Below are 27,279 nucleotides of genomic sequence, written 5' to 3'. Positions count from 1 at the left end.
TGGGAAAGTCTGTCAAGATTGTCGTCCCAGAAAAACTTTTGTTCGGTTTTATCAAGTCCCTGAATGGTTCCATGATAATATAGCTGATGGCATATGCCAGGAGATTTGGTTTACTAAGCCAAACCATGATCGTGCATCAGTGATGTTAGTTGGTGTCGGAAAGTTCTCAATAGCTGATCTTTGAGGATGGCTGTACACCTGTTGGTGTGATCACAGGGCCACCAAACTCAACGGTCTTCTTGCCAAATTGAAATTTATCAATATTAGCCACGATACCATTGTTGGCAAGAATGGTGCGGAAGTCCCACACATGATAGAAATGTGTCGATAGTCATCATACAACATCGTGTCATCTACAACTTTCACTTTTCGCTCAACGCAATCAATCACCTTGTCAAATCGATGTGTGTATGCATCACCGGATGCCTTGAATCCCTGTGGCAGTCGGAGATAACGATAATGGCCCCATTCTGTAATGAAGGTTGTGAGATGCTGAGAGTCTTCATGTAGTGGGATACCATGATAGCCATCGGTAGCATCAATGACAGATTTGTATGTGTTCGGTGGGATTTGAGCAGAGAGCTGGAACGGTGGTTGAACATGATGAGTTTCCCTGATACTAAATGAATTAGGACGTTGTAAGTCGACAGTTTAGCGTGGGCTACCATTCTTTTTGGTTGTAACGACCATAGAAGCACACCATGTGACCGGTGTGCCAATGGGAACAGGTGTGCTAATACCTCTTGATACATCCCTGTCCAAGCTCTGCTTTACTGCAGCCTTCCAATGGTGTGGCACTGGGATTGGCATGTGTCGCACGTATGGTTTCGCATCTGCTCTTAGATGGATCTTTGCAGGCGTGGTATTCATCTTTGGGAACAAGCCTGAGTTGTTGAAAGTGCTCAAGCGGAATGCATCTCTGATGAAGGCTGTCAACTTTGGAATATTTTCTGGAACAGGGTCAAAGGGCATTTGCAAGGCTTTGGAGGAGGATCCTCTCTGGGTAGATTGATGGCGGAGACAGATTCTGAATGTGTGGTTTTCGTTGGGAATGTGTGTGGTAAAATTTTGGTATCAATACAACCTGTTTGACTAAAATACAACCTGTCAACTTTGTCACAAATGTATACTGGCTGTGTCGTTAAATGGCCACTGGTGTTAAAGGAAATAGGAATCCATCTGATGCATGAGAGGGTGGATCCACCAAAAGTAACAATCTTTTTGTTACACGGACGCAACAGGGATCCCTCTATGTGGAGAAGCTCCAGAAGTTTACTGTTACTAATGCATATGGAGGCCCCGCGGTCTGGAAAAATGTTAATCACAGTGCGATTGTGTGGTGGTGGGCTGTTAACGGATGATGGAATCTCCTGGATATTATGGTTCACTGACCTGAAACAGTCATATTGAACATGGGCGACAAGGAATTCTAGCACTTGCTCGGCAGACAGAGATAAAATGATTTGGGCGCCTACATCCACTGCAGGTTTGTCCCCATGCAGGGCACAGTGTCGATCTTTGATATGATGTAGCTGCCACAACCATTGCATGGACTATTTGGTTGTCGAGATTGGGAAGAGCGAGAGCTTGCAGCTGTCGGTATGTAAGTTGAATTGGTCGACCGACGGATAGATCTCTGCTGATTTTTGTACCCTGATATATGGGCGGCATGAATTTCACTGGAATTGTGAAGTTTGGCCTGGTCAGGAACTGCCGATTCAAAGACCTTGGCATGGTTGATGACTGAGTCAAGGCTCGATAGTTGAGTGGTCTTAGCTAGGATATCAGTCTTAAGTAATTCATTGAACAGTCCATTTTTCCGTGATATTGCCCTCAGACAAATCATGATTTCAGTGTGAGCAACTGTATGCACATTCCACGACAGCAGTGCGCAAGCATATCTCATATTCCTGAATGGACTTGTGTTCGTGTTGCTGGAGGGAACGAAATGCAAGTCGATGGACAGACTGGTTGGAACTCTTTGTGACAAGTGACTCAATTATGTCCAGTAACTCGAGAAACGGTGGCATAATGTTTACGATGCTATTCTGGACAGTTACTGCAGCAGTTGTATAGATGAGGGATAATGTTCATCTTGGAAAGTCCCGTAATCTTTTTGTAAATGTCCCAATCCACTCAGAACTTGCGGAATTGTGACTTGGTCATTTCAGAGGCGACAGATGGAGGTTTGACCTTAGCTGATGTATCCTTCATTGAGGGAATGCTAGGTGATAAGTCAGCAGGTGACGATGAGAGCGATCGGGCTAACTTAAGAATAGCCAGCTTGTCACCGAGGATGTGCACACCTAATTCAGTGAGTGCATCCTTATCAAGTTCAGACAATACTACAGTTGTGATGCAGTTCTGCTGGAAAAAATAGATGTACTTAACAGTGACATCTTGTGGGATACCGGTATCTGAAAAAATTCAGTCCATGTGTCATCACTTCGTAGCGCCATGTAGGAACCGGGGGGAAAAGGTCGATCGAGGAATTGGTTAATTAATGGAAAACCACCCAACGATACCTGTAATGTAAATAATAGAGTATGAGCAAAGTGTTTGCAGTTATATTTTACTCGTATCACGTTTAATGTTTCTGCAAAATTTCAAAAAATTCCAAGATTAAGTAATTGAGGAAAGTGCGGACGGATGAACGGACAAGGGTGAATTTACAGGTCTACCCCCCCCCTTTTGTCGGAGGACCAAAAATTTCTTAAATAAAGATATATTTAAGCAGTAGAATTCTGTTAACAATGTTTGCTTAAATGAAAAAAGAAAATGCTATCTATATATGCACTGTGTGTGTGTGTGTGTGCTTTATATTGGGAAGTTATTTCTGAGTATGTTGTGCATTAAGCTTTTTTGTTGATGCTATTGTTTCTACGGGTAGTATTATTAAAACTAATTTAGTATGTGAGGCTGCATATAAATAAAACCAAATTATAGAATGAGATTTGTACACGATTTAAACTTGTGCCTCAGAAGAAGGACCACTTAACATGGACATCATTTTGTACACCTTGACTAATGAGTTATACATCCACAGAAAGTAAAAACTGTACAAGTATATCTCAAGCTCTTCAGCAATTCTTTACCTTTTTATGTACATCTATATAGGTAGATGTATATAACTTTTATTTTTTATTGACAGTCATTAAGGCGTAAAGTGCAAAGGTTAATGGTTTGTATTGATGAATCCTGAGACAAACTCTTTGATGATTGCAGACTACTGTTTGATGTGGGCTGAATTTGATTATTTAATGGTCTAGATCAACAAGAATTTATGAACATTGGACTTAAAAACGACTATGCTGTAATCAGCTACAAGCAGTCCGATGCTATTGTTTCACAGATGGACAGTTCTTGGAAAGAAACTATACTCATCGAAGTTTCATTTAGTATTAGGTACACAGAAGAGGAAAGGACAATTATTTATAGTGGTTGTAGCTAGATGGGTTTTATTGGAAAGGAGGACTAGGGAGTGTAGTTTAGTCGAGCACCTACCATGAAAATCACGAGATAGTAGAGAAAAACTAGCAATGACTCTTGTGTATGAAAAAGGCTGTAGGGACAAGATGAGCTCAGCTCCCTACTAGATTGAAAAATCTATTTTTAAGGCAGAAGAGGAGGTGCTCTAAGCGACACCTCCCCCGATTTTGTAACAGCACTCTGTCTTGGTCCATATCTGTCTCTTCCAAAGGTCATCAGGAATTTCTGAAAAAAAAAATCGATGCCTATTTTCTGATGCCAAAGACAATTCTTCTGTATTTTTTTTGTTTGTTTTTGTTTAAAACTTCATTTTCCATTGCTGATACAAACGAAAACATGATAAATAATTGATTTTAAAATACTAATAAAAATCTATATATCACACAGAAGTGTATTTTTACATTTTCAAAAATGTTTTTTACAGTAATCTGAAAAATAATTTAAAGTAGAAAAAAAAACAAAAAAACTATGATTAAATATTTAAAGATTTTAAAAGAATCGGAATCAGTAACTTTATCGGAATGAGGGAAAATATTGGAACCGTTCCATCACTATTATCTCTAAAAATAAATGCTATAATTGAAATTATTTAAACTTATTTTATTTCAAGTTACAAAATTTGTGAAGCAATAGAGCCGACAAAATACCATTGAACTGTAGTCAGTATTTTATCTCTAGTTTGGATAAAAATTGGGGTTTCATACCTTTCACAATGGTATTAGTACATAATTCGAAATCAACACAAGGGAAATCCATAGGCCGCAATGGTATCCATTAAGCCAACAAAATATTTGTCACTCTTTCTTACAGAAGTTGGGAATCAGTCAGTTGTTCAACTCCAGAGTCTACAGTTGAACTAATATGCAAAAGGAATTTCCCACTTTGTATTTTTCATTGCTAAACATTTCAGATTGAAGCCCAACAGAACTTTTTGGAGTTGTGGAGCTGAATTTTTGAAACAAAGATTAATAATTCATATTACCAAGTATTATACTTGTGTATAAGTTGATCGTGTGTATAAGTTTATGTGCATTTTAAAACCAAAACTTGTGTTATTTTAAGTATTCCCTGTGTATAAGTCAAGTGTAGATTCTAGACAAGTTAAATGGTCCGTCTCATGGCTCATTCATGCACAAATAATTTCTGTTTCGGTGTTTTTTTTTTTTGTTTTTTTTTTGTAAGATATGTTATAAATTGTTTCTTGGCATCCACGAGCAATAGTACATGCATTTATGCAAGTGTGGTCTATTCAATTTTCATATATAGAATTAACCCACTGCACACTTACATGCAACAAACACAAATGTTGCTAATCAGACATTCTGATCAAGGACATGCTGCAGATTCCAGGCGCAGTTACTGTTTTTAGACATAATTTATGTCATGTACTATAATAACGTAAATGCATACTTTGCACAAGCCATAATATACCGTAATGATGTGAACACATGCATTGTGTCATTAAATTGTTAAAACTATTGTTAGGGTAGAATGACACTGTAAATACATTTCCTAACTTACTAAAAAACCGTCATATCATCACTGAACACATATCAAACTTAGGCCTATAGCTACGTCTAGAGAGTGAACATTGCGAGAGCTATTCCAATTATGTGCTTACATGTTGGCAAACACACTGCAGTGGGGTTCGGAAGGAGTGAGATTAATTACTAGGATTACTGGTATATACTGAGTGCACAAACAAAATGGCGTTTTTTGTTATGATCAAGCGCAGAGTCACTCTTTAACATTTCCAAAAACATTACCTATGTATAAGTCGACCTCCCCCCCCCCAAAAAAAATAATCTTAAAATCGTCTCTCAGAAACTTAGTTATACACAAGTATATGCGATATTTGGATTATGCATTCTAATCTTCAGTTTTATTCTTACATTTGCTTGAGATAACCTCCAACCTTTTTCAGATGCATTTTGTCCAACTTGGGAATGTTTCTGCCAACTCTGGAATCTGTATGGAATTTCAAATGGAACCCTTTATTTAATCCACAAGGGTAGTATGTTCTCGTTCTATCGGCCATAACCAGATAAAAATTTGCAATGATATTCTGAGATACTAAGAACAGAATTAAAAATTACTCAAGACTTGGCCAACGGAACGAAAGCATACTATCCCCTGTGGATTAAATAAAGCAGTTTGTTTGAAATCGTCTGGATTTCCAAGTTTGATTAGAGGGTTAGAGGTTACATTGGCTAAAACTATTGGAATAACACTCCAAATGAGAACAGTAGTCCAAATAATAGAAATTGTGAACATATATCTAAAATTGTTCTAGTGAACTCAATCATGAGAACTGATACATCATTAAACATTAATGCGTGAAACTTCCGAACTTTTGCAATCAGATATGGATTAATATCTCTAAAGTAATATTGCTGGGATGCATACATTCAAATTCAGTAAAGCCAATCCCATCAAATTATGATTTCACAAACCAATCCCATCGAAATAACCTTTAAACAAAACGAACAATTAAGGTACTTAGTTTTCTCCCATGGCAAAAACTGTAATATCAGAGTTGGAAAATCGCATTGAGTAGTCAGCACTCCTGAGAAGAGTCAGTCTGACAAGCAAAAAATGCCTGTGTGGCCTCCTCAGTAAGGGCACCTCAGACGATTAGCAATAAACTAAACCTTTCTCACTGTTTAATTGAAGGTCTTAATTAGAATTAGCACCTATCCTTATAAAGCTATTCAAGCCTTGCTTAAAAGAGAAATTATATAAATTCAAATAAAAAACTATTTTTAAAATTAAAAAAGGACAACTTATTTTTATAATTTCATAAACACATTTCTTAAAAGATTTCAAATAAAAAAAATTTTAAAACATTTTTTTTTATTAAAAGTGCAAATAAAGACTAATTGTTATTTTTACCTGTATAATTTACTTAATTTTTATTGTAAATTTTTTAATGTCCTTTTATTATCATTTATTTCAATAAATCCCTTCACAATAGAAATACTGAAGAACAATAAAAGTGAAGGAACTGATCTGCCTTGTCATTGCTTCTAGTAGCCCTACACCAGAAATTAGAACGTACATTAGCTGGTTTACACCAAATCTCTTCCTAAAGTCTCTAGAAAAATATTCAGATTTTTTTTTTTTTCCCAATCGCTCAAAAATTCTGATTTTTATGATTCCTGATTCCAATTAATCATCCCAGCACTAATAAACTAACATTTTGGTAATTTCAATATAAATTTCTTTTAAATGTGATGAAGAAAAGAAATCAATTTGCCTTTTCACTTGCAATTTAGAAATAGATCATAACTTATTGAAAATCAAGTTTCTATAAAGTAGGTATCTGCAAAATGGATGGCCGATCCCTAAAATGCATAAATATTTTGACCCCTCCCCCTCATTTAAAAATTCTCAAAAATTCAGGAAATCAATCTATTTAAATGCAATTTTCAGTATTTAACAATCACAGAATATAATGAAACCATCGTTTTTAATTTTAGTAAAAATGTATTCTTTCTTTCTTTTTTTTTTTTTTTGTAAACAAAAAACACCTTTATTAAAGTTTTAAGTACTCAAATTAAATGCATGAATTTGTTTGCTTTTTTTTTATATATAAAAATAAAGCATTGTAGATGTTAACAATTAAAAAAATATTGATATTTCAGGAACATTACAATAAAACCCACTAAAGTTCGTATTAATGAAATCAATATAATTAAAAAAAAATTAATTTCTTCAACTCTCGATATTATACTTCAAGAATTATTTATTCCATATTTTCACCAAAAAATATAATTGAAAAAATATTTCATGTGATTTTAATAACAATTCTCACAAAAATTTCAAATGTTATATTATTTTTTTTTTTTTTTTTTTATTTTTTTTTTTTTTTGTACGCATGATGGTGTAAACAATAGCATAAGAAATTTTTTTATAATACTGAAAATAAGAAAAAAAAAAAAACGAGATTCAGGATCGCAAAGAATAATTAAAAGAAAAAAATGGTATTTTTAAAGACAACTTATACAAATATGGATGGGCAAAAGTGTAACAAAAAGTAATCAGACCGGATTTGCATCCTACCTGCCATATTCTCTTTAATTATTAATTGTTTTTGTTTTTTAATGAATAAATTGTCAGTGTAATCAGTGATTTTAATTGACTTTTTTCACACTTGAAATGCACTTCAAATCGAGTCATTATTTAAAAACGTAAATATTAGTGTTGGGACGATTCCTAATTTTTATACGATTCCGATTCCGATTCCAGGAAAATATTGATTAACGATTCCGATACCAAGTACGATTCCGATTCCTAGGGAATTATTGTTTTGAAATATACCAGGTAGTTTTATACTTATGGTCGGTAGTTCCCAAATATGTTCCCTAACTTTGGAAGAGATATTTTATGTCTACACCAGTACACCGTCGTGTTTTGGTTTAAATAAAATTATTATATAGTAAACTAAACGGAAAACTTAGCAAAATTTATTTTAGAGAAAATTTATTTTACTTAATTGGAATACAGAAAAAAAACTCAAAGAAAATAGAATTTATCCTTCAGAGAAAAAACAAATAAAATAGAATTTATATAACAGAACAAAAACAAGAAAATTAGAGAATAAATACACACGATTCATTATTTTGGTGCTCATAATTAACAGATTTAATGAATTAAATAAAAAAATATATAGCGGAAGAGAAAGAAAATATATGCTAATTAAATATATAAAAGATAAATATTTAATTTAATAATTTATAAATGAACGTGCGTAATGAAAAAAAAAAAACAATATACCATGTGACATGGCGCCGTAAATACAAAATAACCTTTCCAAAGTTAACGACCATATATGAGAAATACCATTAATCGAAAGTATTTGTGTTTTATACCAAAAAGGTAGGTATAGCAAAAAGTTACAATTAAAGGAATTTCAAAAACGATTTTTTGTTTGGCTATTGATAGTTGTATTTGTGACGGCTGTTCTTCAGAACTCCATAATTCACAAGGAGTAGTTAACACCTATTATTTTTTCTTACTTTTTCATTGCTTTTACACGTTGTTTCTAACGTGAAGAATAAGTTTAGCCAAACTAATTTTGAAATAGGGTATATCAAAGGAACACATATAAAAATGATACCACTATAAAAAACAAATGAAATACTAGATAAAATTGAGCAAACATAATTACCAAAATTACAGAAAACGATAAAAAAAAAAAATGGTGAAGTTTGTTGAGTGAAATGAATTATTGAAAGAAAATTAATTGAACTAATAGAAATGTTAAATAAAAAAATGTCACATTTCAATATTTTTTTAATAATTAAATTCTCAGGGTTGTCGAAATTAAAAATTAAGTGATTTTTTTTTATTAGACTTCTTTCGAAGCTTGTTACCTTGAAAAATACATTTAAAACCCTGTTTTTTTAAATAAATTGAAAAATAAACGCAATTAAAAAAATTTAATTGATAATTGAAACTTTAAAAACATATTAAACATTGAAAAATTACTTATCTCACAAATTAACGTCCAATAAAGTAGATCCAGTCTTCGTACAAGAATTCGGTTATAATAAATATATCTTTCCCAAACTTAAAAATTAAATCTTTTTTTTTTTTTTTTTTTTCTTTTTTGAGAGAGAGAGAGTGCTTTAAAATCGCCGGGGAGTGCCGCCTAAAATTTTAAAGAAGTAAATTTTAGGAGTTTAGTGCCTTTCAAAGACGGTTATCATAATTTATTATCATCATTTAATTTCCTTTTTTTCCTCCCCCACACCTTTCCACGTGGTTCAGTAGTTAACCAGTGCTACTGTTGCTGAGCTATCTTTACCTAAGTTTTAATTTCTAGTTAAAAGAATTTTTCATGAATAGAATCAGCATTTTTAAAAATTATTTTTTTAGTTGTATATATTGTATTTACTCTTTGAAGTTAAGGAGGGTTAAAAAAATTGGTGACACCTAGATGGTGACGTAGACAAAAAAAAAAAAAGACACTGCGATTTCGACCCTCACTAATAAAACTGCTCTGAGTGACTAGTTGGTAATTTTTTGTTCCTTTTCTTTTTTATTTTGCTCCTCCAATTTATTTGGATGCATCATAGTTAAATGTTTTAACATGTTGGTTGTGGTCATGTTAGATGGTTTTATTCCTCGCGATATTTTAATTTGACAGACTTTGCAAATGGCTTTCAACTCATCATCTTCATCAACTTCAAAAAGTTTCCATGGAAGACTTTTTTTGGACTTTGGCGTTGTGCGTTCTATCCCAACCATTATCAATGGACCAGAGGTCATCTAGTCAGCGTCAGACAGGGCCAAACTATTTGCAAAGAACTTTGCAGCTAATTCTACCCTATGCGACGCAGGCCATCAACTCCCCATATTTCCTCCTACAACACAGAACAAGCTAGGTAACATACAAATATCCGTGCATGAGGTCGCCAGGCTAATCAAGAACCTAGATTCTAGTAAGGCAACTGGCCCTGATGGCATCCCAATTATAGTGTTAAAAAAGCTTCAACCAGAACTTGCTCCCATATTTACGAAACTATTTAAGCGCTGCCTTAAGGAGAAGTGCTTTCCGACCCCCTGGAAGACCTCATCAGTTTGCCCTGTATTTAAGAATTCAGGTGATAAGTCCTCTCCCTCTCAGTACAGACCAATAAGTCTCCTGTGTGTTATGAGTAAGTTGCTGGAATCCATATTAAATAGAGAAATAGTCAACCACCTCAGCAGGAATAACCTTCTTAGTGACACACAATATGGTTTCCGCTCTGCAAGATCTACCGCAGATGTGCTGACGGTTATATCCCACAGGATTAGTGAATCTCTTGACAAAGGCTTCCTTTCTAGGGCAATTGCTCTTGACATATCAAAGGCCTTCGACAAGGTATGGCATAAGGGTCTACTTCACAAGATTTCCAGCTACGGTATAACTGGAAATGTGTTCTCTATCATTAAATCATTTCTCTCCGAAGGCTTATAAGAGTAGTGGTAGATCGACAAAAATCGGAGCCCTGCAATATAAATGCTGGAGTCCCTCGGGTCAATCCTGGGCTCAACTCTCTTCCTGATCTACATCAATGGCCTCCCTAAACACATACTTAAATTATTCGTTGACATCTATGCTGATGACACGACCATCTACGGCAACACATCAAAGGCTGTAAATGACAAAGTTCTCTCGGATTCTCTCTCCTCTGATCTCGAGCGCGTGGTTCAGTGGAGGAAGATGTGGCTGGTTACCTTTTAATGCATCCAAAACCAAACTCCTATCCTTACATCATCAACGCTCTGATCCCTAGCTGGCATCAATTGTGATGGATGGCTCTCATCTGGGTGAGGCCCCGTGTTTTGACAAGCTTCTGGGTTTGACCTTTACTCCTGATCTGAAATGGAACACGTACATCAAGTCTGTTGCCAAGGTCGCTGGAAAGATGGTGGGATCCTTCTACCGCTCCAGAAGATATTTCACTACTGATGCAATTCTCTATCTATATAAAAGCCAAGTATGTCCAAGGATGGAATACTGTTGCCATATCTGGACAGGAGCTGCCAAAAACAGCCTATCATGCCTTCAAAATAGTCTCCGTGGTTTAGTGGGGGATGCTCTTTTCTCTACCCTGCAACCTCTCTCCCACAGAAGAGACGTTGCGAGCTATCCTTGTTTGATCATTATTTTCATGGCAGGTGCTCGTCTGAACTCCAATCCCTGGTCCCCCCCTCGCCAATCTTTCACGAAAAACATCCGTCTAGCTGAATCCACTGTGAAAAATTTCCCCCACTCTATATCTGTGCCTAAATCAAAACGCAGATTCCATGAACAAAGCTTCTTTCTTAGAACTGCACACCTGTGGAACTCTGTTCCGTCTGCCTACTTCCCTCCGGACTACAACTTGGATGTCTTCAAGTCCAATGTTAACAAATTCCTAATGAACCGCCCCCCCTAATTAAACACTTCATCAAATCTCCACACTAACGTAATGTAATTGCAATAACCCTTATCCCTGAGTGGCTTCCGGGCCTTGATAAGTGGTGATTACTGTGTAAAAAAAAAAAAAAAAAAAAATCCGCTAAAAAAGACAAAAAGAAAAAAATATAAAGGGATGGGGCGGTAAATTGTACCAACCGGTAGTTAACAAAAAAAACTTATAGAATTTAATTTTTGAAACCAATGTATAAAAGTTTACATAATGAAATGCAAATATAGCAGTATCAGAATTTTTGTAGGAATTTTTGACACCCCTAACACGAAACTGCGAATACAATATAAAAATCTCGTAATTTCTCTGTTAAAAGTGGGTTATTTATTTTCTTTATGGATTATACTTCCAAAATAAACTATTACAGTTGTTTTAAAAGTAATAAAAATATTTTTATTTTTTTTTTTAAACAGTAATGAATTTTCCGAACTCAATATTTTTAAATTTTTAAATTTTAAAAATCTATCAAAATTTTTCTATTGATTCTATTTTTACGATATTTTCAGGGTCAATGTGAAATTTTATGTTCTTTCCAATAAACCGAATATAATATTTTAGACAAAGGTTTTTTTTAAATTCACGCCCCCCCATTTTCACGCCCCCCCCCATTTTGAAATGTCTATTAAAAAGTAAATAATTAATTTATGTTTAATAGGTTTATATATCACAAATTGAAGAGAAAAGGTCAATAAATAATATATTCAAATTTAAAACAAAAAAAAAAATCAGTTTTTTAGAAATTTACCTGTAAAGTCCGAAGTTTAAAACCTTATTTTATAAGAACACATTTTTTCTTTTTGTCTTTTTTTTTTTTTTTTAATGAAACCTTGGTCCTTGCTCCTTTAATTGAAAAAAAAATTAGGGCTTGAATTACATTTTTCGAGGAGTTATAAGCTTAGAAAGATAGGGGGTCGAATAATTTACGCCTCTCATTTTGAAATGTCTATTAAAAAGTAAATAATTAATTTATGTTTAATAGGTTTATATATCACAAATTGAAGAGAAAAGGTCAATAAATAATATATTCAAATTTAAAACAAAAAAAAAAATCAGTTTTTTAGAAATTTACCTGTAAAGTCCGAAGTTTAAAACCTTTTTAAAAAAAAAAAAACACATTGTTTTGTTTTGTTTTTTTTTTAAATAAAACCTTGGTCCTTACTCCTTTAATTGAAAAAAAGAATTAGGGCTTGAATTACATTTTTCGAGGAGTTATAAGCTTGGAAAGATGGGGTGGAATTATTCACTATTTTCACGAAATTTCTGACACTGCTAATGCAAATATGCGTTTTCTTTTGAATTTTTTTTTTTGGTTGACTGTGTTCAATTCACACATGGTTGATGCGGTTCAATATTGCTAAACTATAAGTCTTAAGTAAAATTCTATTCATAAATACTTTTTAAAATGAAATTATTTAATTAATCGTAAATATTATTTAGACATAAAAATTAATTGATTACAAAACCTTTTAAAAATATATATATTAATTTCTTTTTCGTTCGGCAAAAAACTGCGCAAAACACTTTTAATTTTCAATTTAAAATTCTAGAAAAAAGATTATATTATTCTGCTTTTAATATAATCAAATTCAGGGTTTTATCTTTCTGGAGAAAAAATTTAAAAAATGGATTTTATTTCAATGAAATTAATAAAAAAAAACTTGACTGAATTGAATTAATTACCCTTGAATTAACGAAGGGGTTATTTAATAACTTTAGGTTTGGAAGAGATAGGTATGGGGTCGATTGTTTGGAAACATCAAAAGAAGCCGACAACTGTCAAAACTTTGCGAAATAATACAACGTGATCAATTTCATTTTAGAGATATTTCTTTCAAAAGCCTTCTTTTAAAAAAAGAAAAAAAAGTACATTGTTCTATTAAACCGTTTACTGTTTAAATAATTTGACTTTGCTCGTTTTATTTTAAGAAAATATAAGTTGAAAAAGCATTTTCATTCACTATTAGAAGATTTGTTGGTAAAAAAAAACAATCGCCAAAAAGATAAGCGTTTTTTTTTTATTTTTACTCGCAATGTAGAGCCCTGCATACTTCTTTTCAAGTTAACTCTTTTGTAGTTTTGATTACAATAGATCTGAATGAATGAACCTTGTAAGGGAGGGGCACTAAGCATTGCCCTGTTAATAATGAATTTCTTTGGTTTCTTTTTATAACATGCTACATTTCTCTCTTGCGGTTAGAAATATCAGGAATTTTTTTTCTTTTTTTCAACATCAGACTAAAAGAATCGTAATGAAGGAATCGGAAAATTAAGGTATTTTTTAACGATGCGATTCCGATTCCGATACCTCCCAAAATACACGATTCTTACGATTAACGATTCCGATTCCGATTAATCGTCCCACCACTAGTAAATATTCTAATTTAATAAGCATTTCCTTTTTATTACAATAAATAGAATTACCTCAATGTATATTTTTTATAATCTTCAAAAATACAGAAATTAATGTATAATAATGTTTCAATTCCTCTAAAGTTTAAAATAAAAATTGACTTTCTGATATTTTAGGCTTACGTAGAACTTATGTGCGATACCTTTTCATTTGTTTTGATTGTGCAAAGCCAGACCTGTTACTAATCTCTTGCTTCTGGGGGCTAATTAAGCTATTTTTTGTACAAAGATTTTTTTTTTTTTTTAAATTATTTAATTCAATATCTTAGGATATTACTTCACTAATTATCTTTGAAATCGTCTCAGAAAACTAATATTCATCTTTCAAAGAATTTTTACTATGAATTTATTTAACTTCAAAATTTAGCTGAATTTGTCAATTTCTGATGTCACCACATGAAAACATTTTTAATTATAATTTTTTTTTTTTTACATGTGTAAAAATGTTTTTTTCCTTTTGGAAATAAACTTTAGGCTTTAATCTTTCAAATACAATCAAAAAGTAATTGGAAACTTACAAAAAATTATCATACACTGACTTTCAAAACTATCTTCCCCTATCAGTTTTCCGCTATTGATGCATGTACCTAAAAAAAAAAAAAGGAACATTTGAACATAAATGCATATTTGACCCAAAACTAAAATATTGTGGTGAGGGGGATGAAATCCAGACAATGATTGAATTAAAAAGAATAACAAAAATACAATGGACACTTGTGCATTACTGTGAAGGAACCACTTGGTTTTTAGTTTGGAGATTTTGAGAAGTGCATAGCAGGGGCAGATAATTGCAATTTCAGGTCTGAATCGAAAATGTCCACATTTGTTTTTTTTTCTTTTTGTTTTTTGTTTTTTTGTAACAAAGCAAAATTCTGGAATTTTTATTTGCATGTTTTTTTGAGAAAGTTTGTTACACATTTATTGAATTAAAATAAATTTAAGAAAACTATAACACAAAATAGAGAATTTTTATTTTTTCGTGAATGTTGAAATTTTCATAATGAATAAAATACAATCATTAAACATTGTTTGTAATATGAATAAAAGTTGTCAAAATGTATGACTTTAACATGTATGAATGTTTTTGATCATGCATTATTAAAATGCGGGTGAATTTTCAGAAAACTTTTTTTTTCTTCAGAATTTTCAATTTTTGTAACAGATTCAACACTATTGTTTGTAATGAATGAATGGAAAAAAATCTATTTTATGTTATTATAATTTTCTTATATTTATTTTAATTCATAAATGTGTAATGAAAACATTCCAACAAAAAGCATTTATTGTTGCTAATATTTGTTAGAATTTTTGATTTGATCCTGAAACTGCTTTGTCTGCGCCTGCTGTGTACTCTCCAAATTTCCAAACTGAAAACCAAAAAAGTGGTTCATTTGCAGTAGTGCACAAGTGCCATATAATGTCTTTTTCCAAACCAATATACAAATTTAACTATTGGACTGATACTGATACTGCGTACACATAAACAGTATATAAAAGGTGGTGCAATGGTGCATCTATTTTATAAGGTTCAATTGAAAAAGATGTTTTAACTTTATTGTTGATGGGAAAAACTTTTGTGTTTAATCATTTAGATAATCATTGGCTATATATATATATATATATATATATATATTCTGAACAGCTGTCACACAGCTTTTTTTCACTCCAAACAAGGCATATTGGAACTACAATGAGAGCAGGCAGATTTATAGAGGCAACCCGAGTGGGGAATTAGGTAGCTAGACTATTGTTCACATTACCTTTAAATTTCTGCAGGTTGTTATGGTCAAAGGAACATGAAGGGAATTCCAAAGGTAAAGGAGTCTGATGAAAGAAGCTATTAGAGTAGGAAATGTTCTGCTATCTAATGATCTCTAGAGTGGAGAGATAGGATTTGGTTGCTAATGGGCTGTCAGAGGGTATAAATTCATTAAGCTCATCAGAGCACATTCCATGAAAGTATTATGCTTTGAATCAAAATAGGGTTGGTATGCCATAAAGCATAAAAACCTGAAACTAGAATTCATGACGGGGATTTGTGATAAAAGCTTTAGATACAAAAATTAAAAATGAGTTTCTTCATTCTTTTACACAAGATATTCGTTCGGATTGGATTTAAAGTTAGATATGCAAAATCTTTTTGTTAAACGATTTCCTTATGAAAAGCTGGTTTTATAAATTTCTGAACATTCATTCGCTGATGTATTCATGCATAAAAAAATTAAAACAAATAAAATCACACCAAGTGACCTATTGTAAAATGTGAACATATGGTTGAAATCACGATCACATGTTCCTATCTGTGACTAAACTACAGGGCATTAATTTGATTGGATGTTTTAAAAAGCGACTCTGTGCTCGATCATAACATAGAAAACGCCATTTTGTTTGTGCACCTGGTATATACCTGAACCTCACTGCAGTGTGTTTGCCAGCATGTAAGCACATGCGCGGTTTTTCAGTGGGAGGTTTAATAATTGGAATAGCTTTCGCAATGTTCACTCTCCAGATGTGACTATAGGCTTAAGTTCGATATGATGTACTCAGTGGTATGACATTTTTTTTTAATTTTTTTATAGTAGTTTAGGAAATGTGTTTATGATATGTTATTCCCCCTAAGTTCAACAAGTTTTAACACTTTAATAACTTTGGTGGCACTTAACGCCAGTATATTACGGTTTGTGCAATGTATGAGTTTACATTATTATAGTACGTGACATAAATTATGTTTCAAAACAGTAACTGCACCTGGAATCTGCAGCATGTCATTGGTCAGAATGTCTGATTAGCAACATTTGCGTTCATTGCATGTCAGTGTGCAATGGGTTAATTCTATATATGAAAATTGAATAGATCACACTTACATAAATGCATGTATTATCGTTCGCAGATGCCTAGAAACAATTTATGTCTTACAAAAAAACAAAAACAAAAAGGAAATTATGTGTGCAAGAAAGAACTATAAGATGGACAATTTAACTTATTTAGAATCTACAGTCGACATATACACAAGTAATACCTAAAATGAAAACAAATTGAATCTGCAAGGATCCAGAACAAAATTCCCACCTAAGTAAATAAAACTTTTGAGTAAAAATTTTAGTTTAAAACATTTTTTGTACATGCATAAATGTGATTAAGTATCTATATGTTGGCATGTGTACTTATGTGTATGTTTGGATGTGTGTGTGTGTGTGTGTGTGTGTGTGTGTATATATATATGATCTCATTATCATTCAAAGATGAAAAGATGTATTCAATTCACATAATATTCAAATATATTTTCATATTTTTCATGAAGTACATCTTGCACATGGTTTGTTGAATAACAGAAGCCCATCAAGCTACTGATAAGAGACAAATGAATGTTCCTCTAAAACATTTGAAAAAACTTTTCTTTTTTTTTTCTTGTAATGAAAAAGAATTTGGTAAAGAAAAAATGTTGATGAATGAAAATATTTGAAGTTTGTAAGAACATGAGAATAAAAAAAAAAGCACACATAGGAAAGCTGTCTTATGCTACCATAAACAAAAGCTATAATAAAATAAATGCAGTTTAAATTCCCAGATATACTTGATTCAACAAATAACTTTGCATAAGTCAGTTTACCCAAATTCCACAATTGCAAAAAGAAATGTAACTATATAACAATGAAAAAGTTTTTTTTAAAAATCCCCAAAACACCTTAGCTTACATTGCTATATAGAAAACGGGGATTATCAGCTGTTTACCATGATAGCTATTTTTGATATTTAAAAACAGGATAGCTGTTAAAATCATGGCTCTGCAGTGAAAACTATCACTTTCCCAAATAACAAAATGTAGACTCAATCCAGTTACTCTTACACCAACAAATAAAATATTTATTTCCACAGAACAAACAACATCACAGCTTACAAGAGCCATGGAAGCCAAACAACCGGAAGCCCAAGACTGTTTAACTGATGAGCCTAAATGAAGGCGAAACTCAAGTCTTGGACTTTGGGTTTGTTGACTTCCATGGCTCTGGTGAGCTGTGATGTTGTTTAGCTGTAAAAAAAAATATATTACTTCACATTCTAATAAAATAAAAGTAAATCTATATATGTTTTTCTGTGTCTGACATTGATATTAAAAGCCTACTTTTTATAATTAAAAATTATTAAAATGAACTTAATGTACTCAGTTATGGATATACGAGCTACTAAATAAAAGTGAACTAATTTGTATATTCCTTTGAAAAAACGAGTGTTCATTAATTATTCATTTTTGTTTTTTTATTAGATGATTGGTTTCATATAAGGCTTAATTCCATTTATGAAAATCTAATTTATTAGTAAAAATTTTAACAGAAAATTATATAAATGAATGATTTAGCAACACATTTCTTTGCATGTATTTAACTGCAGTAATTCTTACCAGAAAAATTTACATTCAAATATAAAAAAAAAAGAACTTGCTAATCGTGTTTGTGTTGACTTTTATGGAAATGACTCATTTGCAATGGTTAGTTATGCTTGCGTTTCCATTTTAACATTTTGTCTCTGCATCGAATTACAAACGTCATGTGTTTTATCGAATATTAGCTGTACCTACTTGGGTGTTGTGCAAAAATCTGTTTACTTAATTTTTTTTTGTCTCCTGACAAAGGAGGGATTGGACGTAGTAATTCACTCCCGTTCATCTGTTCACACTTTCCTTAATAACCACGCTTTGGATTTTTTTGAAATTTTGTACAAACATTAGTCATGGTGAATGTAAATTTTTCACTCATGCACAGCTTGTGTGTGTGTTTTTTTTTTCTTTTTTCAGTCATTCCTCTACCTCTTTTTCCATCGCTTGTTAATTAATTTTTAAGAATCAAATATAATATTTTAGGTTTTTTCTTCTGTACACTTGTTCATCCCAAATATGACATATTTGTACTTGGGGATAAGGGGCTGCTATCTTGGACCATGTTTACTGGGGACTATGTGAGGAGATGAGCAAGATATATATTCATATTACATTTACACTTCTGCATGTTAGTACAATCAGAGAAGCAGGAAACAGGGAGGGAATTCCAAAATCTAGCAGTCCGAGGGTAGAAGCTATTAGAATAGAAGGCTTTCCGGCATCTAAGAATCTCAATGGTGAAGGGGTGGGATTTTGCTGCTAATTAGATTTGTCGGGTGTATTTATGTTAAGGGGGGGGGGCTACGAGCGAAATGAGTTTGTAAGCGCACATTCTATTAAAATACTTGTGAAACAGTTTTTAGTTTTGCATTTTCTTTTAATAAAAGTAAATAAAACCCTAACCCAAAATTACATCTTATGTAAAAAGACTTTCTCCATCCGTCATATTTTTTTAAACATAATTAATACACTGCAGAATTTGTCTCATTTCGAAATATCAGAAATCTTGATTACTTTTAGAAATGGAAAATGTTGTAATGATAGTATTTTGTTGTTCCCGGGGAACCACAAAATAGCTATGTGAGAAGTTAACTAACACAGCTATCGCCCTCTTTGCCAGAAATAAAAAAACAAGGACGTACCTGATGGATGTTTTCTCTGTTCTGGTTTCTTCTTGCTAAATCAAGGTGGCAATTTAGGCTTAGTAGTTATATCGTTTGCAGACATGTTAGTTTGAGAAAAAGAAGCATCCATAAATAGTTTGATAATTAATCAATTATTCAATTTCCATTGACTGGCACAATGTTTTAACAGTGTATAACTCCTGCTATCTCCAGAGAGTTCATATTTCTCCATCAATCTCATTGTCGATTAGATGATTAAAGAGAACTATAATTAAATTCAAATTAGAGGACCCCATTACAAGTTGCATTCGGATCAAAAACTTGTTAGCAACTGACTGTACAGTCAAAATTCCTGCCAAAGGTGCAATCCCTGTCTTTCGGCAAAAGTTATCAACCAATCAGAAATTCTGTCTTACCTGTGTTATTTCTGACAAGCTATAGCTTTTGCGATTTTTATCACATTTCAGAACATGAATTCAAACATAGATTAGCAATAGCGTTAAATGAATTCAAACATACATTAGCAATAGCGTTAAAAATTATTTTAATGGTTCTGAACATTTTATTTGGCTTAAAACTGCTTATTGTATGTAGTTCTTTTGCAATTATATAATACTCCCAACCTAGAAAAACTGTGACTAGAAGGAGCCTGCATTTGTTAGTTTTCTTTAAAATGAAAATGACAATTTTTAAAGTGGAATTCATTTGATCATTAAATTATTAATTGAATGCACATACAAGTGCATACAAGTTTAAGTAGTTGCTCCTATAAATCTAATTCCTACCACAGTGTAGCCCTTTATGCTTCAGTTGCAATGTGCATCTGCTTTTTCTTAATGGAAATCTCTCCAGACAAAATGTGAAGCCACTTAATGTAAGGAGCTAACGAGCATGAAAGATGATTATTGCAAACACAGATGCTTGCTGAGCTTTGTTTTTAAAACAACCAAAGCTATAGGTAGGAGGAAAACAGTTTTTGTTAATTATAAGGACATCGAACGGAGTGATGAAGCAGAGAAAGGTTTGTAGCTTGATTCATGTCGACATGCAATACTCTAATTCTAATTCTCATTTAGCTTATCTAATATTTTTTCCTTTAACGAAATTACTGATTTACTCATCATATCGTATGAATCCGAAGATTCTATTGTTAGCATTGATTTCTCTTATATTCAAAATTCTTTCTAGAAGTACATCGAGTGCTTACAAAAGAGAACACGTGAAATGAAAGTGATTTTGTGGAATGAACTGAATTCGAACTTGGAACACCCAGGTCATCAGTCTGTGTTGTTAACCACTTGACAACGCCGTCATCTCTCTAAGAAGACATAACAGGGTAATTAGGTGTTTGTTATAGCAAAACTAATAGTTTGTGCTGTCTGCTAGTCATTGTTTCTACACACTTGCTGATTATGATAATGATGATATCGACTTCTTTATAATTATTTTTTTTCATGTTAAGAAATCTTCTTTTTTTTTTTTTTTTTTTTTTTTTTTAAGCAAGATATTTTCCAATTAAATTTATTTAATAAGATATTATTTTGCTCAAATTATTAATTCAACCAAACTTTATAAAAGCGTAACTTATATTGAGGAAAGATGTGTTCTTGTCAATGAAGATTAAGCTAATAAAAGCTAAAAGTGTGTGTAAGGGGGGAAGGATGCTTGTGTCTCTCTCTCATATATAATGTAGTCATCGACATACAGTACTGTTTATTGAGATTACAAACGGTTCCCCAGTTCGATACAAAACACCTGATGAAGGCCAGAGGCAAAACGTCCGAAACGTTGTGACTATAACAACCAAGATGAGGAAGTCAGTCCGATAATCTCAATAAATGAAAACACCTCATCTCAAAAATGCAGACAATTACTATACAGTACTGTTTCGTTGTATCATAACTCATTAGTGCCGCTAGACTACACCTCTCCCAAGCCAAGGATTGAACCTATTCCATGTCCTCAGATTTTGTTGTAACTTTCACCGCAGATGAACATCATAAAACCTAAGAAATCCTGAAAATTTTGAACATCTAACTCCAAACGGTTGCTGATTTAGAGCATTTTCTGTCTTGCATAAATCGCCTGAGATATCGCCCAGGTGACATTTTAATGACTACGTTTTCTTGAATATTTTCAGTTTGAAACATGGTGTGACTCTAAAAATATGCTCTGGTATTTTTTTTTTTATCTGAGGAATCTTAAAATGGCATCAGATTTGCTCAGGAATTAAGTCATCTTTGTAATTTTATCAAATTTTGAAAATTTTCACATCCTAAATCTGGAAAAAATAAATTATGTGCCTGAGTACATTTTTTTACATTCATGCAGACTCTATGAAATACATCTGAATCAAAAATGATGCAAAAAATTTCTGCTATTGTTCACTTGGTGTCTATTCAAAGTTAAGTCTGCTTTCTGAGTATTCAGAAATACCCTATTGGGAGATGCAACTAGTTTAAGTATGCAAAATAATGTTTGGAAGACTATGTAAATTTATATAAAATTCATATTGAAATGAGGTTCGGAAAGCAAAAGTTAAATGGTAAAATATAAAACTTACAGTGATCAAATATTTACAATAAAACAGACTTCACAATAAAAACCAGCATATGACAACATTATCTACATGGCGTACGTATGTATGTATGTATATGTATGTAAATAGACAACTTTAGACAAAGTTGCCTTGTTCTGAGAAGTGAAACTAGATTTGAAGAGTAATCTCCCTTTGACCATAAAGGCAAAGATTTGTCTTTGCGATCAGACCTTGCTAACACCAAAGAATCCGTGTTGTATACTGGAGATGGGATTGATAAGATCTATCCTGGGTGTGATTTTTTTTTTTTTTTTAAGAATTTTGGAGGTTTAGTTTTTTGACTTTTTAATTTCATAAAATTATAATTATTATAAGTTAGTCTTTTTGTTTTTTGAAATTCTATTTTTCCCCTAATCCTGAAGCCAGAAATTTGCAATTGTGAAACTGCTGGAAGACCGAGTTGATTTGTTTTGTTGATTGAAAGGAACAACGGGATAAACACATATCAAGGAAGTACCAGGAAAGCAAAAAAATAAAGTAAAGGAGAAAAACTGAAATAAAACGATAAAATAACATTGTAAATTACAAAAAACAGTGTAGGGGCACCATTTCTGCCGAGATAGATATAAACAGGCTGAAAAGTTCAATATAAAACAGCCATAGACTGGTCCTCTTTGTGTTGAATTTGAAACTGACAATACCAAAGTTTTTCTGATCTACTGTAACATATAAATATCTACCATTATATAAAAGGAACTTTGTGTGAGTTTGTTCCCGATGGACTCGGAAATGGTTGAGCTTTTTTTTTGTTTAATTTTATATGAAGGTTCTTGATGTGCCTGGAAATGTTCTTGCATAGGTCTTGTATCAGAATGTGTCTGATAAGTATCAATAATCTATAAAATCTGATTAAAGAAGGAAGTTCGGTGTTGACCAAAGTTAAGATTTTTATACAACATACCACAAATGCAGTTTTATCACCACACAAGTAGAAAGACCCAGCCTATAAAATCAACTGTAGATTCTTTTATTAGACAGGGATGCATTCAAAATGAATAGAGCACAATTAAACCGTGATACTTGACTTTTGCATTTTAAACTTTAAGTGAAGCCATTATTTACAGATAATTTTATAAAATCAATAGCAGGTTCTCTACAGTGCAATGTATGGGGTGGAATGATAAATTTGTCGCCCTAAAGATAACAACACTACGGATTTATTTTAAAACTTTTATTGAAAAAAATCAATTTAGATAATTTGATTATGTAGTAAAGCTGACCTCTATTCAATGTAGCCACCTTCAGCTTCAATCATTGCCTCAGCATGGGTCCAGAACTGGGAGCATGCCTTTTTCACAAGTGCTGGCGAATACTCGGCAGATGGCAGTGATCAGGCTGGCTTTGGTGTTATAGGAGGTCATGTTGGTGATGTTCTTGACATATAACCAAACAAAGTAGTCCAGTGGGATCAGGGGAAGAATGGAGGCTAGTGAGAGAAGGGTACAAAGTTGTAGCACTCCTTCTGAAGCCAAGCCGGGGTTTCTTTGGAATTGTAGGCCGACGCCAAGTCCTGCTGCCATACCCAGGTTCTGCCAGCAGCCACCTGATTGCACCAGGGGATCACCACACTTTTCAGCACATCCAAGTACACTTTGGTGTTGACTTTCAAGCCAACTTTGAAGATGTGGGGGGGGGGCATGATGTGGCTCTCATTTGAAACCACACCAAAGACCACAACTGGCAAAAAACTTTGAGCTGTGCCCTCAAATGTTGAGCCGTCTGGATTTAAATGTTGAGGATGTTTGCAATCGTTCTGTTATGACTTGGATTTGTTAAGAGCATGAGTTGTACAGCGCACATCTCTAATCTCGCTCGTGTCACTTTCGGACGTGATAGAAGGATCCTATTGAATTTCCAAGAAATGCATTTCAAGTAAAAAAAAAACAAAAAAAAAAACATATACTTGTAGTTGGACTAACTACAATAGTGAATAACCACTATTTCTTAAAATATAGTGTTCATTAATTTTCAAGGGAAGTAATTTAAAAAGTAATTTAAAATAAGATTCATATTAAAGACATCTAAGTTATACATTTAAAGTTAGATTAAGATTTTTTTGCTTGTATATTTATTTGTTAAAGATTATTAAAATTTTGTACCAATTAAATATCTTTCTTTTTTTTATTTTATTTTATTTATTTATTTTTTTTTTAGAGTACTGCACAAAACCTAAGGAGATGAAGATCTTGCATGATTCCCGTCCACTCATGAGAAAACTCGCCGGTTGTTTTCGTTGACAACCAACAGAGGGCACCCATGAAATTTGCATCCTCTGACAGTCTTCATGCAAAAAAGGGCAGTCTTCTTTTGGATCCCATGAAGACCAAAAACTTCTATTTGATAATCCTTTTTGCTGCTTCCACGATCGTCGCCATTTGGCTCCTGAGCAACCCAACACCAAATTTCCAGACGATTGTCAAGGAAACAAACAAGCATATCAATAACATAAAAAATTTGCCTTCTAGCATAAAACATGCCAAGGAATTGGACGATGTCGATCCGGAATACCTTCAGAAGCTCGGCTTCCGTGATGGTGGTGAGGAGCCACTGGAGAAAGATGGAAAATTTCCCCCAAAGGAGAGCTTTAATTCTCCAGTCATTGTGACTAGCATAGAACCCGGCCAGTACAAGCAGGCTGTGGATTTTATGGACTCTGTGCAACAGCATATGCCGCACAACCTTTTGATATTGTATGACCTCGGCATCGACACAGCAGAAAGTTCACTGGTATGTATACGTTTATTTATATCCTAGCAGGTCGCACGGCATTGCGCAGTCGTAAAATATGCATAATATTATAATTTTAATTAATGCAGGTTTCTGATTTATTATAAACAGAAATACCATAAGTATTAACTGTAACGTTAAATTTCATTTTAAAAAAAATGGAAAGAAACTGAGACATATCAATGCGAGTATATTTTTTTTCTAAATAGTTCACTTTTTGTAAGTAAAAAAAAAAGTACTCCAGCTAAGATCAAAACCTAAAGATAATCAAGTAAGATAATCATTAGACCAGTGTGACACAATCTTTTAAAAGGTGTTTTCAAACCTACTTATTCTTAACATAAGGAATCCTTAATGTGAACTATTCACGTATGCACATTCATGAAACAGTTAGGAAACAGATAATAATCCGATCACTCCAATGTACTAATTTTTCAATTTTGACTCCTTAGCAGCCCTTTTTCCGGATTAAAATGAATTAGTTTTCCACATGTCTGAATATCCTATATACAAAATTTCAAGTCTGTAGATGCAAAATTTGTTGAGTATATAGGTTGAGAAGTGTCCTCACACACATTCTCACTTTTATACACAGATATTATATATATATATATTTTTTTTTTTAAGTAAACAATACAAAATATTTTAAAGAAAACTTATGCATAAAGCTGCCATTTTAACTGACATTTGTGTAGGTAATATTATTACTAGGGCTATGACAACTGCATATTCTTTTCCTTGTTTTGACTCTCAGGTATATATCCATTGATATGTTTTTATGTAGAGTGATGTGGTTTTCGGTTAATTAATTTTGTGTCTGTGTCGGCTATATTATCGAGTGTAAAAACAATGAAAAGAATATGCTGTTGTCCTAGCTCTAATTATTACTAAATGAAATGATTAACTATTCTCAGAGCTGAAAACAGAAAATGTAGAGAAAAATATCTTTGGAATAATCCAGCATCATCTGAAACCTGACTTTTGCAGCTTTGAATTCCTTTGCAATACACTTAAGCAGCAATTTTAAGTTGGCTTTTCTTGTATATAGCGCTACGTTTGACAATTTCAGTCATTTTCTTGTGTATCTACTGACCATTGCCTCAAATATGCGCCAGGTGATGTTTTATACGAGAAGAGACCCTATTAGAAGTGAGATGAACATGTTTTACTTTGCAGTAGACAATATCTAGTTGTTTTTAGACTCTCATCTACTGTCTTATATATAAAGTGAAGCAAGTCTGTTTCTCGAATCTTTTTTTTTACATGGGCATCACATTATCAAGGCCCGGAAGCCACTCGAGGATCAGGACTAAAGAGTGTACAGTAGAAATTGGACAATATAGTAATCATTAGTAATGGAAATTCGGTAAAATTGTTAACTTATATGAAACGGCTCATCGAGAACTTGTTTACGTTAGACTTGAAGACAACCATATTGTAGTCAGCCGGAAAGCAGGAAAACGGAAGACCATTCCTTAGGCATGCAGTTCTAAAAAAGCTTTGTTCATGGAATCTACATTTAGGTTTAGGCACAGATAAAGATTGGGGGGAATTATTGATAGTGTTTACAGCTAAACGAGTATTTCTTGTGAAAGTTTGGCGAGGGGGGGGACCATAGACTGAAGCTCAGTCGAACAGTTTCCATGAAAATAACGATACATCAGAGGCAAACTCGCAACATCTCTTCTGTGAGATAGAGGTTGCAGGGAAGAGAAAAGAACATCTCCTATAAGGCTACGAAGTCTATTTTGAACTCTATCAAGGCAGGACAAGTCCTTTCTAGCAGCTCCTGCCCAGATGTGGCAACAGTATTCCATCCTTGAACGTACCTGGCTCTTATATAGAGAATTGCATCAGCAGTGAGATATCTACTTGATCGATAGAAAGATCCCACCATTTTTCCAGCGGCCTTGGCAACAGATTTGATGTACGTGTTCCATTTAAGATCAGGAGTAATTGTCAAGCCCAGAAGCTTGTCAAAACTTGAGGCCTCCTGAAGACGAGAGCCATTCATTTCAATTGATGCCAGATATGGATCAGAATGTTGAGAGAAACTTGGTTTTAGATGCATTAAAAGTAACCAGCCACTCCTTTCCCCATTGTACCACATGCTCAAGATAAGAGGAGAGAGAATCAGAACTTGGTCGTTTGTCTTAGATGTGCTACCATAAATGGTAGTGTCATCAGCATAAATGTCTACAAATGCTGTAAGGATGTGATTTGGAAGATCATTAATGTAGATCAGGAAAAAAGTTGGGCCCAGGATGGACCCCTGAGGGACTCCAGCATTAATACTGTGAGCTTCTGATTTTTGCCCCTCAACTACTACTCTTATGAATCTATCAGAAAGAAATGATTTAATAATTGAGAAGACATTTCCAGCTATACCATAGCTAGAGATCTTGTGAAGTAAACCTTTATGCCATACCCTATCAAAGGCCTTAGATATGTCAAGAGCAATTGCCCTAGAAAGGTTGCCTCCGTCGAGAGATTTGCTAATCCTATGAGATATAACTGTAAGCACATCTGCTGTAGATCTAGCAGAACGGAAACCATATTGAATGTCACTAAGAAGGTTATTTTTGTTAACTGTCT

At 33.2% G+C, this 27,279-nt stretch overlaps 1 protein-coding gene across 2 annotated transcripts in view; it reads left to right on the top strand.

Moving 5' to 3' along the window:
* The window catches only part of LOC145246759 (uncharacterized), a 71,539-nt gene that overhangs the window by 18,073 nt on the left and 26,187 nt on the right, over positions 1–27,279 (top strand). For both annotated transcript variants that reach the window (XM_080108532.1, XM_080108531.1), the window contains exon 2: positions 24,112–24,684. In XM_080108532.1, coding sequence (XP_079964658.1) covers positions 24,214–24,684 — 471 coding nt within the window. In that variant the 5' untranslated portion in view covers positions 24,112–24,213. The remainder of the gene's footprint in view (positions 1–24,111; positions 24,685–27,279) is intronic.

The sequence above is a fragment of the Euprymna scolopes genome, chromosome 24, assembly GCF_053919585.1.
Source record: "Euprymna scolopes isolate OS-2025 chromosome 24, ASM5391958v1, whole genome shotgun sequence".
Taxonomy (NCBI): domain Eukaryota; kingdom Metazoa; phylum Mollusca; class Cephalopoda; order Sepiida; family Sepiolidae; genus Euprymna; species Euprymna scolopes.
Note: the sequence above shows the minus strand (reverse complement) of the source record. Positions and strands in the feature narration are given on the sequence as shown.